Source organism: Drosophila gunungcola, unplaced genomic scaffold, assembly GCF_025200985.1.
Source record: "Drosophila gunungcola strain Sukarami unplaced genomic scaffold, Dgunungcola_SK_2 000018F, whole genome shotgun sequence".
Taxonomy (NCBI): Eukaryota; Metazoa; Arthropoda; class Insecta; order Diptera; family Drosophilidae; genus Drosophila; species Drosophila gunungcola.
In genome coordinates, this window is record NW_026453200.1 from 27,915 (window position 1) to 50,141 (window position 22,227).

The following is a 22,227-nucleotide window of genomic DNA, read 5'->3' on the forward strand; positions in this document are numbered from 1 at the left end:
TATTGCTTGGAGTCGATGAAAATGCCCAATAAAAGTAATAACAACAAGCTACTGTCTTAACTTCTTTATTTGCATATATTCGTTGATTCCTTTCATGTTGTCACTGCACTGAATTTTCAGCAATTCAACAAAATGTTCAGCAGCCTATTGGTTGCTGAAATTTCAGAAAGTTCAGTTTGTATGGAAGAGCTTACAAACAGCTGACTGATTTTCAGCCATTTAGAGATTAAGATGTTTCGGAAATACCGAAAACGATTATATTAAATATTATGGAGGTATTGACTTCCATTCGACCTGTGGGACAATAAGCTTGACGACCTACAAGGAGCGCGGAAAAACTATCATATATATGGGGAAGGACAGCAGGAATAAAAGAATTAGGGAGTGACCATCACCATATCATACATCATAGGTAACCCATTAGCTGAGATATATCTCTTCACTTGGGTATGTCAAAATTGTATTTAGTTTAACGTTGATATCCATTACAATGGCGGTAAAATGCAATTTTGTGTTCTCTTCTTCTTATTTTTAACTTTGTTTACTTCTCAAAAGCCGATCAGTTGCTTTTGCATCAACGGCTGCCTGTGTGAATGGGTCGCTTCAACTTTTTGTGTGCAAACGCTATTAAAGGCTATAAAATATGTACATCGAAATCCGCCTTAGGAATTCCCTTAATGTTAAGTAAATAGTAAGCTGACTTTTTGAAAGTTGGGCACACTAGACCGACTTTTATATTGGTATTGGTATTTTACTATAATATCTCGGTGGTACGTGTAAGTATAACATATTACAAATTAAAACAAGAAGTTTTGCTTCTTTTTCTGTTGAACGGGTTGACCAAAGCGCATAAAAATGGCTTAAATAAATTAGACCGAACAATAGTACTAACGCAGTTAACAGCCACTGAATGTTTTCCTACGTTTACTCATACACGCATTAGAATGCACGAACAGACTTACATCCATATGTGCATATGTAGATATATGAGCTGCACTTTTAATATTTATTTTTTTGGTCAGCAAATTTACAAATTTCAAAGCATAAAAATATTCGAATTAGATACGCTAGTAAGCAATGTGTATGTTTAAAATTATAAATGCGTATGCATGAGTAAATTGCGTTTGTATGTGATATTACAGTTTGATTTTCTAGGTTAGGTTGCTTAGCTGTCTTACATTTTTGTTCCTTTATTTTTACTGCATTCGGTAATAATTTGTAAGGTCCTCTTTGTTGGTAACAGCCCGTTTATGGGAATTCTAAATTTAATTTAACCCCCTAGACCGATAGCTAAAAACTATGTGCATTAAGTTTTATTTTGTTTAGCTTACAGAACTAATCATAAAAATAATACGGAGCGTTTTTGCAATTATAATTTAATTAGAAAATATAACGTTTACGTTTGTTTGCTTGGCGCTGTTGTAATATGCAAGTCAAGCTGTTTAAAATAATACATTTTTTCTGTGAACCTAGCGTCATCATTAACATATCGAACCAGAGGCTACTGAAAATGACAGATTCAATGAAATTTGGTCCGGAATGGTTGCGCAACATGTCAGCTGAGCCCGCAGGCTCTCCCAGTACTTACAACATCGGTACCGGAGGACCAAATAGCTCAATTGCAGCGCACAACCTCGGCAACAACACAGCATCTGCCTCGCGTAATCTGTTTCCAGAATACCGGTATGGACGTGAGGAAATGCTGTCGTTGTTTGACCGGAACTGTTTGCTACCGCAGATCCTACCTTCGTTTAAGAAACTTTTCGTGGAGAAGGTTCAATACCCACTTGCCCTTACCCCAAGCTCCGAGGAGGACAACAACCAAAACCCTCTTGGAAATAGCGTAAGTAACCGGATTGGGCTTGTTTTCGGGAACTGATGTTTCTCTACTTTGCAACAGTCGCGTCCTGCCTGGTTGCAGCGCTCATCCGGTGGATTTAGTACTGCTTCCCGGGGCACAGGACGTGGTGGGACAGTCGAACGAGGCCGAATGCGCGGTAAATCTGTCTATCATCCTATATATCAACGTCCAAGTGGTCTTTACGATGAGGGTTTATCTGTTATATCTATCAAGGCAAGCGGAAAGATTCGAGGGAAGATTGATATGTTGCTAGCTAATAACTTTCTTCACCCAGGCCGAACGTACTTGGAATGACCGGAACGGAACTGGAGATTCAGCAATTGCTAACACTCCTACTACTGGTGCAGGTGCCTTGGATTGGAACGGCACTCCAAGTTCAAGTCCTCGAAAAGACTTTTCGAGTCATCATCGCAACATGGAGAATTGGAGACGAACTAGGAACGAAGACGGATCTGGAGATGGTCCAGTTGCCAGCGGCCCAGACATTGCTGGTTGGCGAAGTGGTGGCGGCGGAGGAAATGCCACTGGTTTTGGTACAAACAGTCATCGCTGGGGTTAGTTATTACAACATTTTATTATTATTTTAGTACACAACAAAACAATGCAACGCAAGAGATATCCCCGGCCATAGGTTAGATTAGGTATCAGCGCAGCGCCAAATTTGGGTTTCAATTTATCGATTCGTTAAATCAGAAGTTAAAATAAGAAAGCACAGAAGATACATACTAAACATCGCAAAGTGACCAAATTGGTCAACAAAAAAATTTAATTATAGTAAGAAAAGGTATAACCTTAAGCGTAGAGCCAAAATGTTACGATTTTAATGTTATTTAAATCTGCCAGCAATATGTAGTTGCTGCAGGGGCATACAAATTATAAAGTATATTAGTTCTAGATCAGCAGAGTCGATCTAGCCATGTCCGTCTGTCCGTCCTTCACCCTGTTTCTATCAAACTGGTCTCTCAGTTTTAAAGCTGTCTAGATGAAAATTTTCCAAAATTCAGCTTTTTATTGCTAAAAGTGTATAAGCCGGAATGGGCGGATCGGACGACTATATCATACAGTTCCTATAGCAAAGAAATTTATATATCCTTTCAGCCGTTAACAAAATTAAACATTCTTTTAAATATCTAAATTTCGATTTATAAAAAAATTGAAGCTAAGACGATTATTTGCTCCATTTTTCGATCGTTCCTACGGCAGCTTTATGAAATATGACAGACGGACATAGCTAGGTCGACTCTCCTAGTGATGCTGAGGAAATATAGTTTACAGGGTCGGAAATTCTCTTTCACTGCGTTGCAAACTTCTCACTGAACTTATAATGTCCTCTGCAAGGGTATACTAATTTTAACTTCGGTATTTTTCAATTTATTCGAATGTTCTTCGAGACAAAGTAATGTTCCACTGTTTCAGAACTACGGTTTAGGTAAGGTTAGGTTAGGGCGGCGGCCAGATATGATCTGACACACCTAGACCAACTCCTATTATCCTATGATCTGTTGCAACTCAGGTAGCAGCGCCTACCCGGTCGCTCTTATGAATTTTTATATTTTTAGGCTTATATTTGCTAGTTGGGAGAGGGAGAACTTCTTAATTGGACAGGTAAAAAAACGGACAGTGCCTAGTCTGCTCGCCTGCGTGCAACAGTGTCCTGTTAGGACACGCATTATCGTCCCGCACTCGGTACGGCTAAGCCTCAGAAGCTCAGACGTGGTTTTCTCCTTTGTGATGGGTCATTTTTGGCCAGTCTTATGTGTTTCGTGTATTCATTTCCAGCCATTGCCATGCTAAATAGACCTGAAAGTTATTGACTGCATTGAGGAGCTTTTGTTTCCCCTTTGGTTTATTTTTAAGGCAAGCTGTCCCGAAAGCCGTTTTTCATGCTTTCGTAAACTTTCCTACGAAGCTAATAGGTTATTAAAGTAGATTATTATGATATTTAAAGGGCTCCATAGAAATACATACGCCAGTTAGCTCGTCTTGAGACTTCCTAACTGATTCTAGTAGAGAACCTGATACCAAAATAAGGGCTAAGCTCCGTTTCGCTTCCTCTGAGGTCGTCGTCGACTTCGTCCGCCGGTTTTATCGCCTGCATCCATCTGCTTAGCGAGTCCGTAGAGTAGAGCTTAAAAACCACCGAATTTGGCTAGCATCGATGTTCCGATGTTTTGACAAAAAACATCGGTGCACTTTGGTACATTTCGGTGGATCACACATAAAAAACTTAATATACGAAATCGTTAAGAAAAATAATTTGGTTTGAGACAAGAGAACGTCTGCTTGGTTTAACTTCGTTCTGAATCGCAAGATGTTGCAGGCACACACGCATATTTCATCGTGAGTATCGATGTTGGGATCGTTGTTGAAAATATCGACTGGGTGTTTGCTATTTTTTCTGGAACATCGTCAAGGCTCTACGGCGCTTTACCAAGTGCCTCGTTATCTCCGGCGTAAACCTGCTGGACTGGGTTTTCCGACAGAATTTTCCTCAAAGAAACCCTCATAAATCGCGCTGAAACCGAAGTTCTGTTTCCCGCGAGGAGCCACTATTGTGGACTCATTGTTCAGCACGATAGTCGCCTGGCTCCTTTTATGGGATCGGAGTGCTTGTGCGGCAGTGCGCAACACAGTCTTAGCTGCGGGTTTTGGCATAGGTACTGGCGAACAACTGTTGCCACCAGACATCCCTAGTTTGGGATTGGTTCGAGCTGGTGCCATCGCAGGCTACGATGGCGCCTCGGCTAGGTGCACTCAGAGAAATCACAGTAGTTCTCGGACAACGACATCATATAGCTGCCATAGGAACGATCGAGAAATGTAGCTTGGTTATTTGTATACAAAAGAAATAAAATCGAAATATGGTAGTTTTATTGAATTTTTAATCGATGATTGCAGCTACTAGCAAGGGCATATAAACTTCGGCTTATCTTCAAATAAATTAAACTAATTTTCAACAAAAATTACGGTTAAACGGAACACTATTTTATTATGTTCCTATTTTCTTATTAATCAGAAACCAACAACTTTTCATCACGTCCAATTGTGGTCTAAGCCTCGAATATTTGATTTTTAAAACCGTTTCGAGGCTTAATAACAATTCTGTATCGGCTTTAGGTTTAAGAGCAGAAATGAAAACAAGAAAGGAATCAAACTTCGGCAAGACCAAGTTTTTATACCCTTGCAGCTAAAATTAAATATTTTTAAAAAAATCTAACTTTAGGTTTATATTTGTGTATGTGACAAAAAGTGACAAAAATGAACTTCGAAAAATGAAATTTTTTAAAAACCAAATGACTCATATGAAATTTTCTTGTTTAACATTGTAATCAAACGTTCAAAGTATGGTTAAAGCTCTGGGCAATTCGTTGTTATGAAGCCTTTAAAAGGTCCTTAAGATCAAATATTTGAGTCTTTGACCACGTCTTCCCTATAACATGGACGTGAAAAATGTTTTCTGTTTTGGATAAGTACTCTGCAGTTAAAAACCTTTCAGAATCACTAGCACTTGGTTTTGGGCCGAAAAAGTTCAGATTTTTTCGACATGTGTAAACAAATAACTTCGAGTTTTAAGTAATACAAATAGATTACGATTTTTGCGACAGTAGAAAGTGAATATATATATATATATATATATATATATATATATTTATTATTCTAGAATGTAAATAGGTAAGCAAGGTAGAAAAAGGTTAAAATGTTTTAAAATATGCTTTTAGGCTAAATAACGTAGAAAAGTCGGTTGCTAATTTGTTTTTAATAAATTAAAAAACTGCTAGAAAACACTAAACGTTAAACAGCATTTCATTAATGAAATTAATTATTATTTATTTATTTATTTTTAGGAAGGTCTACAAGTTGGCGCGATGAAGACGCCAACGTTGAGAGTCAAACCAGCTTGCAGCGTTCAATTTCAACGGTTGGGACTGTAGGCACAGAGCGTGAGCGGACTGGAAGCAGTAAGGGATCTGGTATGGGAGCGGGAGAGACAGGAGGAGGCACATCCAACCCCTCTGCACGTTTGTCCAGCTCAAAGCCCTCACAACTGTGGAATGTCAATAGTAATGCAGTCGGTGGTAATGCCGAGGACAATCTTCCAGAATGGGCCATGGAAAATCCATCGGAGTTGGGTGGCAGCTTTGATGCAAGTGGGGCCTTTCACGGGGACACCGATCTACAAAACAAAAAAAGTTCGCATAGTGCCTTGAAGCCAGAAAGCTCAAACTCTGAGCACGATGTGACAAAATCAGAAAGTAAGGACGTAACTGATAGGGATATTGTGAACGATAACACATCTGAGGACCCATTCACAAAGGATCCGAGCATAGCAGCACAGGAAGCCAACAACAGCCGTATGTCTCCAACAAACTCAGCAACGACAAAAATTGAAGTGACCCACGGGGATATTTCAGACCGAATCAAAGAAGTCGCCGATGAAGTGGAAAAACTAATAATGGAAGATGATAATCAAAGCCAACATCAGAATGATGGCGACCAGTTTGCAGGCTCTCTGCCAGGTCTAGCAGACATTGAGTTAAGCATGAAACCCAATCCTGTGTGTGTGACTACAGTTCGCCAGCAAGCACCTCCCACCATGCCAATTCAAATGGCTACTTCACTTTCAGAAACAGCTCATCCAGCCCATCAGCACCCAGCTGTGCCGTTCTCAGATCATGTGACTATGCAGCACCACAATTTACATCACCAGTCGCACTTTTCAATGCTTCCAACACCCCATATGATCAACCCAAATCTCAATGAATTGTGGTTCTACCGGGATCCCCAGGCCAACGTACAGGGCCCATTCAGTGCCATAGAGATGACAGAATGGTATCGTGCTGGCTACTTTAATGAGAACCTGTTTGTGCGCCGATTCTCCGATAATAGGTTTAGACCGCTGGGCGAGCTTATAAAGTTTTGCCATGGGAACATGCCATTTACGCACAGCCACTTGCTTCCTTCACCAATTGAGCTGGAGAACCTTCCTGTTGGTCCGTTGGTGCCCCCCGCTCTTCCAGCAGCACTTCCGCTTACACCACGTAAGCCATCTCCAATCACTCTGTCTCTGTCTGTTGTTGAACAGCAGTTGCAACAACAGAGGGACGAGCAACTCAAGGCAAACGTTACCGCTGCTGCGGAGTCCCTTAGCGCTGCCATAAAGGGAAACCTTGGAGGAAACAGCAGAGGCTCTACATCGCATTTGCTTGCAATGCGATTCGAGATGCTGCAAGATCAGTACTTACAGCACCAGGAGTACCAAATACTGGCCGAGCTATCGAAGAATGAGTGCTTTCAGCGGCTTTCGGCAGTGGAAAGAGAAGCGGTTGTTCGGCGCAAAGTTCAAATGCTCGTTCTTCCTGAGTATTTGAGCAGCCTAAATGCACTTAGAAATTCGCTGTCCATGCTAAACCCTGTGGCTGGAAGCCAGTTGTACAGTGAAGTGGTCGAACAAGCCAAAAAGGATCAGCCGCACATGTTTGCAACCAGTAACGAACAGCCGCGTTCAGTGGGTAACCTGTTAGATGCCAATAACTTCGTTCTAAACGCCCAAATTATGCATCAGCAAGCACAGACTGTGGTAGCTCCTTTGGCCACATCTGCTGATTGTGTTATGCACAGTGGCTCGGCAGCCGACCATAACAAACTTGATGAGCTGCCCAGAAATGACTTGGACCTGTTGAATGAATACAATTTACGAATGCTGTTGCGGGGCCAGCCCACAGTTGGCCAGCAGCAACAGCCTTCACTGCAAAGTTCTGGCAACGAAAATCTTTCTGGAGGCGGTTTTATAACTGAAAATCAGTTGCTAGCAGGACAGAACTTAATGATTCCGATGTGGCTACCGCCCAACAAGCACCAGCAGCCCGACCAACAGTGGCCTGGAATACCTAACACGAAGGCAACATTGTGGGAAGTGGCCAATTTAAACGAAGAACAAAACGAAGAGCAGCCACTTTTAGTACAAAAGTTACATGAAACCTGCTTTGCGGATCCATTGCATTCTGTGCAAACATCACCACTATCCAAAGTTCAACCAGAAGACAATTCAAAGCCAGCCTCCTCGGCCGATTTAGATCATGCTACTGACAATCTAAAGGATTCCAATAATCAAAAGTTAGCTACACCATTTGTTTCCGACACAGAACAGTATCAGAACAAGGAACAACATCCAAACCAGCAGCAGGCAAAACAGACTAACAAACAGCATTTGAATGTGAGGCAGAATCCGCCGCAGTCGTCCGCAACAAAGCAAACAACTGAAGACGATCGCAAGCGGGAGCAGACAGAAGAAAAAAGACGCCAAAAGGAGGAGCGCAAGCGACAGCAACTAGAAGAAGAAAAACGCCGTGCCATGTTGGAATCCGAGGAAAGGGCCCGCCAAATGCAGGAGGAGAAGGAAAGGCAACAGCAAATACAAGCCCAACGTCGAAAGGCGCTATTGGGCAATGCTCAGTCTTCAGTGCAAAGTGGCATGACAGGTAGGTTTCCACAAGTCTAATGTGCTATTGTTATGACACATTAGACTAAATTAAATATTCCTTATTTCTTATCACAGTATTTTAAAACTGGAAATGAATCCAACTTCGGCAGGCCGAAGTTTATATATATATACCCTTTGCTCCTATTTCAAAAACTAAATTTTCGTATATAACAACAAAATTTCATGTAAATTGCTCGATCGTTTCTATGGCAGCTATATGATTAGACGTCCGATTTTAATAAAATTAAAACCGCAATTCTGAATTTTCTGAATTCTGAACAAATTATTTTTATAATTCTCCGATTGTTTCCATGGAGCCTACAGTGGTGGAAAAAATAATAGAAACGAGCTGATAGCGTTCTCACTAGAAAATATAACATTTTTTTTATACATATTTTGGCATATCTTTTTGGATACAGAACAAAAAGGCCAATTCAATTTTTCTTATTAACAAAAACAGAAACGTTATACTTGTGTCGTAAAAAAAGTATGTTTTCATTTGTTTGAACTGTGTTAGTGTTTTTTTTTTTATAATTTAGTGATTTTCAGGCTGCAGGAGCACTAACGATTTTCAGATCGGAACAAATTTGGTGCCTGCTGGCACACCATTATTTTTGTATACCCTTGCAGAGGGTATTATAAGTTTGTCGGAAGTAAGAAGTTTGCAACGTAGTGAAGGAGACTTTTTCGACCCTAAAAAATATATATATGAATAAAATAAATATATGCGTAAAAACGGACGGACAGACGGACATGGCTTGATCGACTTTATATGTTCTGAGATGTCACTGGTTAGCAAACTTCCAACTGAAATTATAAATTCAGGCTTCTAAATTAAGCTGTCTGTATACGGTGAAATGGTCAAAAGATCATTAATCAGGATCATTAGCCAAGTGGATCTAGCCATGTCCGTCTGCCGACCTATAACCTATAACTTGGCATTAAAAATGTATGTTCTGATAAAGTGTACTCAATAAGTTTGTTGAGCTTTAGGTTACAAATTGCCATAACTTCTTTTAGATTTAAGAAAAATATAGTGGTAATTGGTTTAAGCCGCCGAATTTGGTTTTGTAATACGGTGGTGTGTTTAAGAGGGTGTTTCTGGTAAACAGAACTAGCTAGTTCCAGTTATATGGGTTAGAGTATCAAGACTTTCTTGTTGAAAATTGCCCTATTTTTTTAATTCAGAAGTTCATAACCTCAGACTTCAAAGTGCTAGCTAGCATTTTTCTTTTTGGGCCCCTTATCGAACAAACATGTTTTCAGGCTACTTAAAAAAAATGATTTTTTTTAAATGTTTTTTTTTGCGTTTTTTTCAGGAAATTCCGCTCTTGCCCACGGCAATAAGAATGACGCCGTCAAGTCGGCTGAACCGCAAGCAGCTTCACGTTTACCTGCTGCATCCGTGGCGCCGTGGTCTCTTCAGTCACCGAATTCCAAAAGCACTGCGCCTGGACTGGCTGAGATACAGAAGGCAGAGCGGCGGGAGCGACGCGCGGACCAGCAGCGCCATCAAGAGCTGCTAGATAAGCAATCGCGAGCCAACGCTGCGGCAGCGGCTGAAGCCAATGATGCCTTGCTAAAATGGCAGGCGGCACCAGCGGCGACTCCCGTAATGAGCCTGGCCGAGATTCAAGCAGAAGAGACCAAGCGATTGACCAACGACCTCTTGGATCAGCAGCGTCGTCGCGAGCTGGAGCAACACCAGCATGCTCCGCTGCAGTCAGCCTCTGTTGGGGCGAGTGGAACCTCCAACATCTGGGGCAGCGCCAATAAGGCATGGAGCGGTGCGAGCGGGGCTCCCTTACTTCCGTTGAGGTCGAGCACTGGAGCTGGTCTGTGGGACGAACCAAGTGCCTCAGGTACTAATCAGAGTCAGGGTCTGTTTGGCACTGGAACGACTAGTGGCGGTTCCGTCACTGCGGCAGCAGTCCTGGCAGGAGCACTGAGTTCGGCCAGCAAAACCAATCCGCATGATCAAAAACAGTCTGTGGCATTTGCATCGCCTCGGAATTTACGCAAAAGTCAGACATTGCCGGCCATACACAACACAGGAAAAGCCACTAAAACAGCACAAGGACAACAACAGCAAGAGAAACCGAAGTCGGATCAGATCCGTGCGGGCTCGAAAGGTGCAGCTACTTCAACTGATGACAAGGACAAGGAGAGAAAGTCCAAGGCGCAGCAAGGCCCCTCCGAACATGCCACTAGTAAGGTTAACGAGTACGAAAACGAGTTCACCAGCTGGTGCATAAAGAGCCTCGACAATATGTCCGCAAAAGTTGATGGTAAATATTTGTAAGCTTGATTGTCAGCTCTTTCCCAACTATTGTGTTGTGTTGTTGTGTTATGTTTTAGTGCCAACATTCGTAGCATTCTTGCAAGACTTGGAGGCACCATATGAAGTGAAGGACTATGTGCGAATATATCTTGGTATGTAGTTGTCTTTATAATTTAACTATCAATAAATTAAAAAAATGTTTTGATTATTTTTTTTTGTCTTGTGGTCAGGACGATCGGGTTGTGTTCTTTGGTAAAACTTCGTACAAAATGGCAATCACTAAAAACAGGAGCTGTTGAATTTTGAGTTGTTAGATTTAAGTTTAGTCAATGTGTAATTTGGAAATGCTATGTTCGCAATTCGGCCACAAATTTGGTCAAGACCAATCTATTTATTCCGTTTCGGAGATGACATTTCCGATTTTAGATTTCTTTCTGGCTGATTGGCATTACTTAGCTGTTTATGAATGTGAGTCTAGCTCGAGCTAAATACCCAGGTGAACCTCTCCGCGTGAGTTCTATACAGAACTTCTATACACAATACAAACTTTTGTGAGCATTACCTTTCGCTTATGTATAGGCAGTGCTGCCAACTTAAAAGGAAAAAAAAAAGTTGGAAAATGTTTGAATAATTTTAAAAAAGTACTGAAAGTAAACAAAAAAAACAAAAAAAAAAGATTATGTTTAAAAAAAAGCCATAGCCAAAGGTTTAGCCACACATCGCGGCACTTTTACTTATACTCCTTCGGCATTTCGGAAAAAGCTGAAAAAAATACAAACATTTTTAAAAACCCAGATTTTCCGCTTCCCACAATTTAAGCCAAACCATATTTGACGGGAAAAAAGCGGTCGTCGAAATTCATGTGATTGGTATTGAAAGCGAGTGTCGCTTAATTTTTCAAGCCGAAGTTTATATACCCTTGCAGCTATTCCAAAAAAAATGTTTTTTTTAAAACAACAATATTCCGATTTTTATGCTATTTTGTCATAAAAGCTGCTATATAATATCGTTGTCCGATTTTAATAAAATTATAACCGTAATTCTGAAAGAAACAACAATTAATTTATATCGAAGCATATTCAAATAAGTTTTAAAAAGGGAATGTTAAAATTTGTTTCATATATTTTCATGGTTGTTCCCATGGTAGCTTAATGATATAGTCGTCCGAAACGGCTCGATTTAACTACTACTAAAAGCTTTAAGACTGATAGGCTAGTTGGCGTAGTCCTTCTGACCTTCTAACTGAAATTACAATTCCATTTGTAAGGATGTAAAAATTAACGAGAAAAAGAGTCTGGCTCCCAAAAGAATATACAATTTTTCATAACTTTGTTGTTTTTAAGATATTTGCTTACATCTCGCTTTTTTATAGCCTTGGAAAGTTGAGCTATTTTTAGCGATTTCCCCCTAAATAAGCTTGTTTTTTAAAAAATCGTAGAACAAACTTTTTTGTAACAAACTGCCCAGGAAAAATTACTCCAGGATTTTAAAACTTGTCCTTAAAATTTTTGTTAAACCGACAGAGGCAGAGACTCAAAAATTGTCGTTTTGAGATATAAAAAAGTATTCTTTGAATAACTTTTGAACAGAGCATCGAATTCCAGCGAGGAAGGTGTCCCTCAACGCGTATTTTCAACAAAATTATAATTGAAAAAAAGAAAATAAATTTAGTTTTTCACCCTCACCGCCCTTTTCCCTAAAACAAATAATTTTCCTTAAGTCTGGGTATCCAATCCCTTTAGTTTTAGTGATTATAGTGTATTATAGCCGGATTTAGCCTAATGCGCATTTATTTACACAAGGATTTTAAAATAAATGCAATAAATAATTGGAATCAAAAGCTTTTAGAAAAAATACCGGAAAATACTGATTTTTAACGATATTTCATTAGTGTCACCACAATAACAGCTGGGTTTTTATGCAAGAATGGCGCAATTTTTGTTTCTTATCAATATGAAATCTATTTTGCGTAAAAATGACTGAAAACAATTGCAAGCGCAGCAAATCCTGCTCGCAGGTCCACAATGTCTTACTGCTGCATCTCCGGCAGGAGAAAACTCCAACATATACTGGGATCCTTGCTCTTTTTTAGAAACTGTGGTGGTCTCCTTTGCAAACCCGCCAAACAACACCATCAGCTCCCTTTCCTTGTCGTCCAAGTTGGCAACATCAAAGCAGATTGTTAATGCTGCGGCTATATATAGTAGTCTCCTATGCACACGCTCTTCGTCACTACATGTACTGCCGTCCACAGTGATAAAAAATTACTGATTTTGATAAAGTTTAATAGAAAGAATAATATATGAAGAAATAAGTGCAAAATAAGTTAAGTTGATAAAGACAAGTGGCGAACACGTACCGTAAAAACAATTTAAGAAGAGTGTGAATATAAATATTATTTTAATTGGCTTTAAAGATATCGTTATTTTAGGAAATGTTGCGTCTCGAATTTAAACTTATGCAAATATGCCTCCTTTATTGTTTGCTGAATACACGCGTCACCGAATGGCGTGGCAGGGGTGGAAACGCATAAAAAGACAATGTTGCAGCCCTGTTGCTCAGTGTATCCTATAGCCTTTTTCGACAGGCGGCTTTTCTTTTCTTTACTTCCATAAGAGGTGCATGAGCTAGAAAGAAACACAAAAAAAGTCGCTTTAACTAGTTGTTCCGAATAGAAGACTGTTAATTTAAAAACTGCGGATTTAAGGTAAATGCCTTTGAATGTAGTTCAATCAGAGATGTTCACACAAATACAATGACACGTTTACGTGCATTTGTGGGCGTTAAACTGAAGACGCTTGCCGAAGCCACACGACTTTTTACATTGTTGGTGTCGGCAGCGAGTCGGCAGAAAAACACTCATTTTTATGGGGAAATCCAGCAGAATTCAATGAATCGGGCTATCAAATATCACCATATAATCCATCAAAGGTCAACATCAATGGATTAATCATTAGCAGAGAAGAAACTGTCCACTTGCGAATGTCAAAAGTGCCATTAGTTTTGCGTTAATATCAATTTTTTTGGCGGGAAAATTGAACTTTGTGTTCTCTTTTTCTTTTAAGATTTGTTTACTTATAGTAGGCCGATAAGCTGTTTTTGCCTGTGTAAATGGGTCGCCTCAACTTTTTCGCTACAACTTTTAAGCGGCTGTGTGCAGACGATATTAAGAAATCATTAGTGAGGCATGAGTCAACAGTTTTCGAACCCTTCTGTCACAGTCAGTTTCTTATGTTTAGGTGATTTCTCATTGTCTGTCTCATTGTTTTAATGTCTCGAAACATATGGACTGCAGGGTCTCGAAATATTTTAGGAGTATGTTTCATATCAAAACTGATAAGATTTGAAAAGTTAGAAGGCTAAGCGCTTACTATATACAAAAAAAAAAAACAATATAAACTAAACTAAATAAAAAGAAAATTGACATTACAAAATCGCTTACCAATTACGAATGCATTATTTTATTATTGCATTCCAGTAATCAACAGAGTATCGATTACATTGTAAGTCAAGGCGTATACAATCTGCATTACAAGTAATGGGAAAAGCGTGCGAGAGCAACCAAATCGCCTTCGGGTCCGATTAAAATTGAATATGGGCATTTCCACGCTTTTCTTTTTTATATTGATAAAAAAATATTTATCTTTAAAGATGATAATTAGTTTACAGCATATGTTGTTATACCCTTGCAGAGGGTATTATAATTTCAGTCAGAAGTTTGCAACGCAGTGAAGGAGACATTTCCGACCCTATAATGTATATATATTCTTGATCAGCATCACTAGGAGAGTCGATCTAGCCATGTCCGTCCGTCTGTCCGTCCGTTTCTACGCAAACTAGTCTCTCAGTTTAAAGGCTATCTGCATGAAACTTTCCCAAAAATTGTATTTCTATTGCAGGTAGTATATAAGTCGGAACGAGCCGGATCGGACGACTATATCATATAGCTCCCATAGGAACAATCGGAAAAAAAAATACAAAAAAAATTATAACTTTGCTGTTTTTAAATTTTTCTATTAGTTCTTCGACATATGGTAATGGTTAAATATTTCAGAATTACGGTTTAAATTTCATCAAAATCGGACGACTATATCATATAGCTCCCATAGAAATAATATAAATATATAAAATAACTATCTAATAATTGAGCTGCAAATCATCATAGCTTCAATGTTTTTAAACATATACGCAAGTAAATCTTAATTTTAATGTTTTCAAAAATATTTAATTCTTGCAATAGCTGCAAGGGTATATGAACTTCGGCTTGCCGAAGTTTGCTTCCTTTCTTGTTTTTGTTGTGAAATATTTTGTTATTATTGGCAGAGTTAAGTTTGTCGCGATCTCAATCGTAAGTTAGTCAGATTTTTGCTTCCTTTTTACGCATATGACTAAAAATTATAACAAAGAAACACCCCGCAGAAACAATAATTTACAATAATTTTAAACCGATCCCTACGAGCGTCAGAAGTACCGTGAAAAAGCAGCAATGAGATTGACAATAAGTCCCGCTAATCTTAATATACATTTTTTGATTATTAAAAAACGGTTCTTAATAATGTTAATGTTCATAACTATATACACGTGTAAAAAAAAGAGGTATTTTTGAACAAAATTTGCTGAATAAATGGTTGTCTTAAGACAAACAAAGTGGAAATTTGTAGCGTTCGCGATGTCGTGTTACAATTCAATCATTTATAGGTGTATAATTCTTTTGTTTTTTTAAATTAAAATTTTCTGAATAAATGTTTGTCTTTGAGTACGTGAAAATTTTTAAAACTTTTTAATATAACGATCTATCGACGCTCAAGATGAGGTAAAACAGCAGGGACTTAAAACATTCTATCTGAACTAATACTGATGAACAGACAAGAAAAAACTAATCGGCTGGTTAAAAATCTATCTCTATAGCCTAAAAAATTCGTATTTCGCCCCACAAATGGAATATTCTAACCCAAAATAATCTTTCAGGTGAAGGAAAAGAGTCTTTGGATTTCGCCAAGCAGTTTTTGGAACGCCGCAGTAAATACAAGAGTTTGCAGCGGGCCCAAAATGCACACAACGACGACATGTGCAAGCCAGCTCCCGCCATAACCCCATCGGCGAACGACTATACTGACAGCAAGGTGGGTCTCGTACAACTAACTCTCATAGCGTACTAATTTTGTCCTTCCTAAGAACAAGCAGAAGAAAGTGAAGAAGAATAAGATGACTAGAATGGACGCCCGCATTCTTGGGTTTTCGGTTACAGCCGCCGAGGGTCGCATAAATGTTGGCGTTCGTGATTATGTCGAAGGACCATAAACAGCAGAAAGGCCAACGACAACCTCAAATTTTATATAAAATTGCAAATCTTATAAACTACAGAATTAAAGTAAGTGTTAGGTCACAAATGAATGTGCGCTAAACCCTGATATACCTTAACAAATAAATAAATATATGTATCAATATATATATCAATATATATATATATATATATATATATATATATATATAAATATATATATGTATGTATAGAGATATATATATACATTAACAGAGTTGTAGATTCATTGTTGCCAAATAAATAAGCGTCCGGCGAATTGATGTCGTATGCTTTGTCGGTTAACTTCGCCAGGGTTGTACAACACAGCCTGTGGCAAGAACATTGGACAGGGTGAGTGTAGAGGAAGAGAAGTATACATTAGTTGCGGCTCTGCCTCTCAGCTGGTTCTGTTTCCGCCTTCGGCAGGCGCAGGCTTTGTCGTTGCCTTATTATTTGGTCGTTGCTGTGTGAAATTTGTGCACTCTTAAATGTATATATTGCGCAATCAAACAAATTAACGACTTTTGTCTTTTTCCACTTGAACGCAAAATAATACAAAACAGAGTCGTATTTTGTAAATTTGGTACTGACTGTGTTTGACTTTTCACTTGACTCACTTTTAGATTTCACAAAAGTTTGACTGGCGGATAAAAAAATGATCAATCTACGTATGCTTAATAATTATTCATTTTTATTTAATTTATGTTTGTGATTTTATGTCATTTTATTTTTCAATTTCATTTTTCTTTCAATTTCACTGGACCTTGGTTGGTACGTACCGCATTTGTGTACTTTTGCAAAGGGATATAATTATTTTGGTCAGAAGTTTGCCAGTCAGTAAAAGAGAAATTTTCGACCCTGAAAAGTATATACCTACTTTCTTGATCGGCATCAAAATGATTTTCTATATTTAAGAAAAAATATCCCTTATTTAATACCCATTACATATCCTCCTAAAGCTTGGTCAGAGGAGGTGGTATTTATTTTATTTTGTCGAGGGTATAGTGTATTAATATCAACATTACCATAAATAAACATAAACATACAAAAAAGTAGTAGTCAACCTTTGTAGTTACGCAATATTTGATGTTCCAAGACTAAAATTCCTTTCTAATTTTAAAACAGTTTGTTACATACAGTTCAAAATTTAAAAAAAAATAATTATTGTTAAATTTTGTTTTGTTTATGTCTATATATTAAAGAACACACCCTAAAAAATTCATATCGATCCGGTGAATATTTTCAAAGTTACATCCAAATTTTAAAAGGCGTTTCAGAGTTTTGCAATTGCAAGTACAAACTTTACACGCGTTGTACTCAAAATTGTGTTTTTAAAGTCGGTGAAAAACTTTACTCGAAAACGGCTAAACCGATTAGTTTCAAATTTTAACACGAGCTTCTTAAATATATTATTTAGTAATTAATCGACGATTTGTTTTTCGATAAATATTTTTTTATAAGCAATTTAAGACCGAATTTGCTCAAAACAATATTTTTTTGTTTGAAAAACCGCAATTTTGTCAAAAATCTTTGTTTTCGATTAATTACTAGATTAGACCATAGGATCTAGTCAAAAGATATAGCGGACAACGCAAAACCCATTTTCTGAGACGAGCTAACGGAGATTAGCAGTAAAAATAAAAAAAATATTCCCAATAATTAGTCTTAAAACAGTTTATCAAATAATTCAAATTTAATAGTTTTCTCAGAAAATATTTTCAAAAATCCGTGTTTTTTCGGCTAACCCATTAAGGGAATTTATTTGGGTATTTAATTAAAAATAATTTTTGGGCAACTCATTTTTTCTTAGAAAACAAAATACATATTTTTTAAAAAAGAACGGAACACGCCTTACAAGGGTGGTACTTGCTTTCGTGTATGCTTTGAAAGAGTGTTCCAAGGATCACAAATATTTGGTTATTAGGTGCTCTCATAGGATGCCAGTATTTTGAAGATTTTATAGGAGGCGCCCGTGTCTATCACGGCCAATAATCCGCAGGTCCTCCGGGTGCCGTCTGCGGAGGCGTCGTCGACACTCTGGTGTAGCAAGACGTCTAGCTAGACTGTTCGTGTGATCAAGCAAGCGATCTCTGTATCGACTTGAATAGCTGCAACTCGTCTTCATTACCGTCGGGCACAGGCCACGATTGCGTGTTGGTATGAAAATCAGACAGAATGGACCACTAACTCAAAGGGTTTACTTATGATATTTACGAAATGAATGAATGATACAGCGCCTTCAGAGATGCCTTTATTTAAGTATATACAATGGCCATCATCTTCTGTGGAATTAGCGGTTGAGTTAGAGGTCCATTCAACCATTCTCATTCCTTTTTTTTTTGGTTCTTCGATATTGTGTGGCAGGTTATTATATTAAAACTATGGTTCAAATTTCTTAAAAATCGGATGACTATATCATAAAGCTCCCATGGGAACAATCGGAGTATTTTGATGAAATTTAAACCGTAATTCTAAAATATTTAACCTTTACTATATGTCAAAGAACTAAGAAATATTTAAAAAAAGGTAACTTTTAATTTTTTATACCCTTGCAGAGGGTATTATAATTTCAGTCAGAAGATTGCAACGCAGTGAAGGAGACATTTCCGACCCTACAAAGTATATATATTCTTGATCACCATCACTAGTTAGTAGAGTCGATCTAGCCATGTCCGTCTGTCAGTCTGTCCGTCTGTCCTATGGGAGCTATATGCTATCGTCGTCCGATCCGGCCGTTCCGACTTATGTACTACCTGCAATAGAAAGACAACTTTGGACAATTTTTTTTTTTTTTTTAACTGAGAGACTAGTTTCCGTAGAATCAGACTGACAGGCGGACAGACTGACAAATGATCAAGAATATATATACTTTATAGGGTTGGAAATGTCTCCATCACTGCCTGAAATTATAATTCCCTCTGCAAGGATATAAGAAGCAATTTATTTTGGTAGATATCTCTTTAAATATTAACTTAACTGAAAAAAGTCACAAAACATAATATGTGTATTTAAATCAGTCTTGAAATTGTGTTTGTATGTATCGCAAACTTCACCTATTTATTCGTAATCAAGACCCCTAAGTACATGGATCCTAAAAATTTAAAAAATTATCGGGCGTTTGAGCTTTCCGGAAGTACAGCCAATCATAGAATTGGCCTTGCTAGTTATATTTATTACTACTATTAATTAGTATTAACGTCATTATAAATAAGTCTTTTAAAAGGGTAAAGTAAAGTGTTTGCTATCAAGTGCGAAAAGTTGTTCAAAAACACCACCATGAACAAAATGTTGCGCACCCTCAATGTGAAAACATAACCAGTTCTATCAGATAATAAACAGGTATCTGGTTTCAACATCTGTCGCAACCGCCCAATTACAACACCAAGTCGAAGCTCATATAACTCAATTAGAGCAGTCCTTTACCGAACAATGAAAACGCACCATCCACTTTCCAGCCTGACTTTTAAATTCCTCTTGGTTAAAACAAGAATAAAGCTATTAAGGGCTATTATATTTGGCTATACAAAATTTCAGGAACGATAGACAATTTTTCAATACGATTGTTTTATAGTGTAGATTCAGTCGAGATTACATTTCAATAATGTTTCGAGACCTACATTATTCTATACCCTTGCAGAGGGTAAACTTCAGTCACTGTGTACGCTGTGAAGGACGCATTTCCGACCCTAGGAAGCATGATTATATAATATGTACACTTTTTTTATTTTTTTTTATTTTTATTTAGACTTGAAGTGGTTACAAATCCAAAAATAATAAAAATATATGTTTTCCTTTGTTTTTTTTACCTTCAACCTTTTTTTAAACTAAGCGCCAATCGATCATTCAATACTGTGCTAGCAACTTTAGGAAACTTGTTCTTCAATAAAATTAAATGAAACAAGAAAGAAAGCAAACTTCGGACAGCCGAAGTTCATATACCCTTGAGCTGCAATTTCAAAAATTAAATATTCTTGAAAACATTAAAATTTATGGTTTACTTGCGTATATGTTTAAAAGCATTGAAACTATGTTGCTTAGCTTTAAAACTGAGAGACTAGTTTGCGTAGAAACGGACGGACAGACGAACATGACTATGTCGAACATCCTAGTGATGTGATGCGCAACCTGCGTCACGAACCCAAAGGTCCTCGGTTCGAATCAAGGTTGGGTTGACATGGTGCGAAAAAAAGAAGTTTGTGTGGGTGTACAGTTCGTACAGATTTGCCACCTGCCAAAGTGGAAACCAATTTTATGGAGCGACAAAATTTAATTTCTTAATTTAGAATATTTATGTGAATTAAAAAAATAGTTTTTTGGAAAAGATGCAAGGATGTAAAAACTTCGTCTTGCCGATTTCACTTTTGCTTAGCTAAGTTTAAAGCTAAATTGACGATTCTAGAATTTTTTTGTCGACCTTTTCTTTTCGAGCAATATTAGAGTGTGTTTGCCATATAACAAAATGCAAAAGGTCCTTCGGAACAATCATATCTGACTTTTAAAGAAATCAGATATGGATATGGGAGTCACAGCACACAAATGGATGCACAAATTTTTGGAAGGTATTGACAGTTTTTCTTGGTAATTACTATCGCGTTTTTAAGAAAACATTGCTGTACCAATTAGGGGGCATTTAAAACGTTGAAACCTTGCCCCCCGTGCATCCGCCTCTGTCTGAGTCATATTAATGTATATGGCCGTGTTCATCTAGCTTAGCGAGTTTCAATGGCTTCTATTCCCCAATGGGATTTATTGGTTGTAAACGGATTATACGCTCAGGGTACTTCAACACCGGCTTCCGAAGCGACTTGGTCGAGCGCCAATGGCAGCCCAAAATACCCCATATAAGAAAAAATTGTTTTTGCAGTTACCAACCACCACCCACCAGTCACCGCCTACCGCCCACTCCACTTGTCCATATTTAAAGTCACCCGGGCCCACACCCAAGTTGCGCCCAGCAGAGCTGTTCCATTTATTTCATTAGCGTCCTGGGCCGTTTCCTCACATCGCTGATACGCCGTATTGTTGGTGTTATCCTTGCATGACTGATGTCGCTGTTGCTCCGTTACTGTTGAAATTACACATTTTTGTGGTTGCTTCCTGTGGTGCGTGCGTCTTGGGATTAGCTGGCCTTTGTCCTTGTCCCAGACCAGGTTCGCTTGCTGTTTAAATACCGTTTAACAATTTCCCGTCGTCGAGCAGTGGCAATCTTGTTTGTGCCTTTCAGCTAATAGCAAATGAGCAAGGACTACACTTGTAAAAAATATTTGCAAATTTTATAAGTTCATCTAAAATTGTAATGCACTTAAGAGTCACTTAATTTCTTCATTAAAGTTTTTTAGATTTGGTTAAAAAAGATATTTGCCTTTTCACGCCAAGTTGTTAAATTGCACACGTGATCAGATTACCATTATATTGATTATTTTAAAATATATAATTTATTTTTACATTAAATTGTTTTGTTTACTATACTTGAATATATAAGTCAAATAAATCAGGCAAATAATAACATAACTTTAATTTAAAAACTTCATCGTCTTTCCCAGTAAATAACAAGAAGGAAAGCAAACTTCGGCAAGCCGAAGTTCATATACCCTTGCAGCTATTGCATTAATTAAATACTTTTGAAAACATTTAAATTATGATTTACTTGAGTATGTGCTAAAAAAAAACATCGAAACTATGATGATTTGCAGCTCAATTATTAGATAGTTATTTTATATATTTTTATTATTTCTATGGGAGCTATATGCTATAGACGTCCGATTTTGATAAAATGTATACCATAATTCTGAAATAATTAAACATTGCTATATGTCGAAGAACTAAACAAAAAATTAAAAAAAACAGAAAAGTTATAATTTTTTTTCATTTATTTTTCCGATTGTTCCTATGGGAGCTATATGCTATAGTCGTCCGATTTTGATGAAATTTAAACCGTAAATCGGAAATATTTTACCATTACTAAATGTCGAAGAACTAAACAAAAAATTAAAAAACAGCAAAGTTATAATTTTTTTTCATTTATTTTTCCGATTGTTCCAATGGGAGCTATATGCTATAGTCGTCCGATCCGGCTCGTTCCGACTTATATACTACCTGCAATAGAAAGACAACTTTTGGGAAAGTTTCATGCAGATAGCTTAAAAACTGAGAGACTAGTTTGCATATAAACGGACGGACAGACGGACAAACGGACAGACGGACAAACGGACAGACGGACGGACAGACGGACATGGCTAGATCGACTCTACTAGTGATGCTGATCAAGAATATATATACTTTATAGGGTCGGAAACGTCTCC

At 37.8% G+C, this 22,227-nt stretch overlaps 1 protein-coding gene across 3 annotated transcripts; it reads left to right on the forward strand.

The window, feature by feature from the left end:
* The first annotated feature begins 709 nt into the window (after window positions 1–709).
* LOC128263774 (GIGYF family protein Gyf) lies at window positions 710–16,075 on the forward strand. 3 transcript variants are annotated; one of them, XM_052998964.1, is made up of 9 exons: window positions 710–776; window positions 1,474–1,843; window positions 1,901–2,074; window positions 2,136–2,415; window positions 5,707–8,340; window positions 9,662–10,630; window positions 10,701–10,775; window positions 15,592–15,746; window positions 15,799–16,075. In XM_052998964.1, exons 2-9 carry the CDS (start codon window positions 1,511–1,513, stop codon window positions 15,922–15,924), a joined length of 4,746 nt encoding a protein of 1,581 aa, XP_052854924.1. In that variant the 5' UTR covers window positions 710–776; window positions 1,474–1,510; the 3' UTR covers window positions 15,925–16,075. The 3 variants fall into 3 exon arrangements, with proteins under 3 accessions (XP_052854924.1, XP_052854925.1, XP_052854923.1); XM_052998965.1 differs by having other exon boundaries at window positions 744–770; XM_052998963.1 differs by lacking the exon at window positions 710–776 and adding an exon at window positions 952–970 and having other exon boundaries at window positions 15,808–16,075.
* The last annotated feature ends 6,152 nt before the right edge of the window (window positions 16,076–22,227 follow it).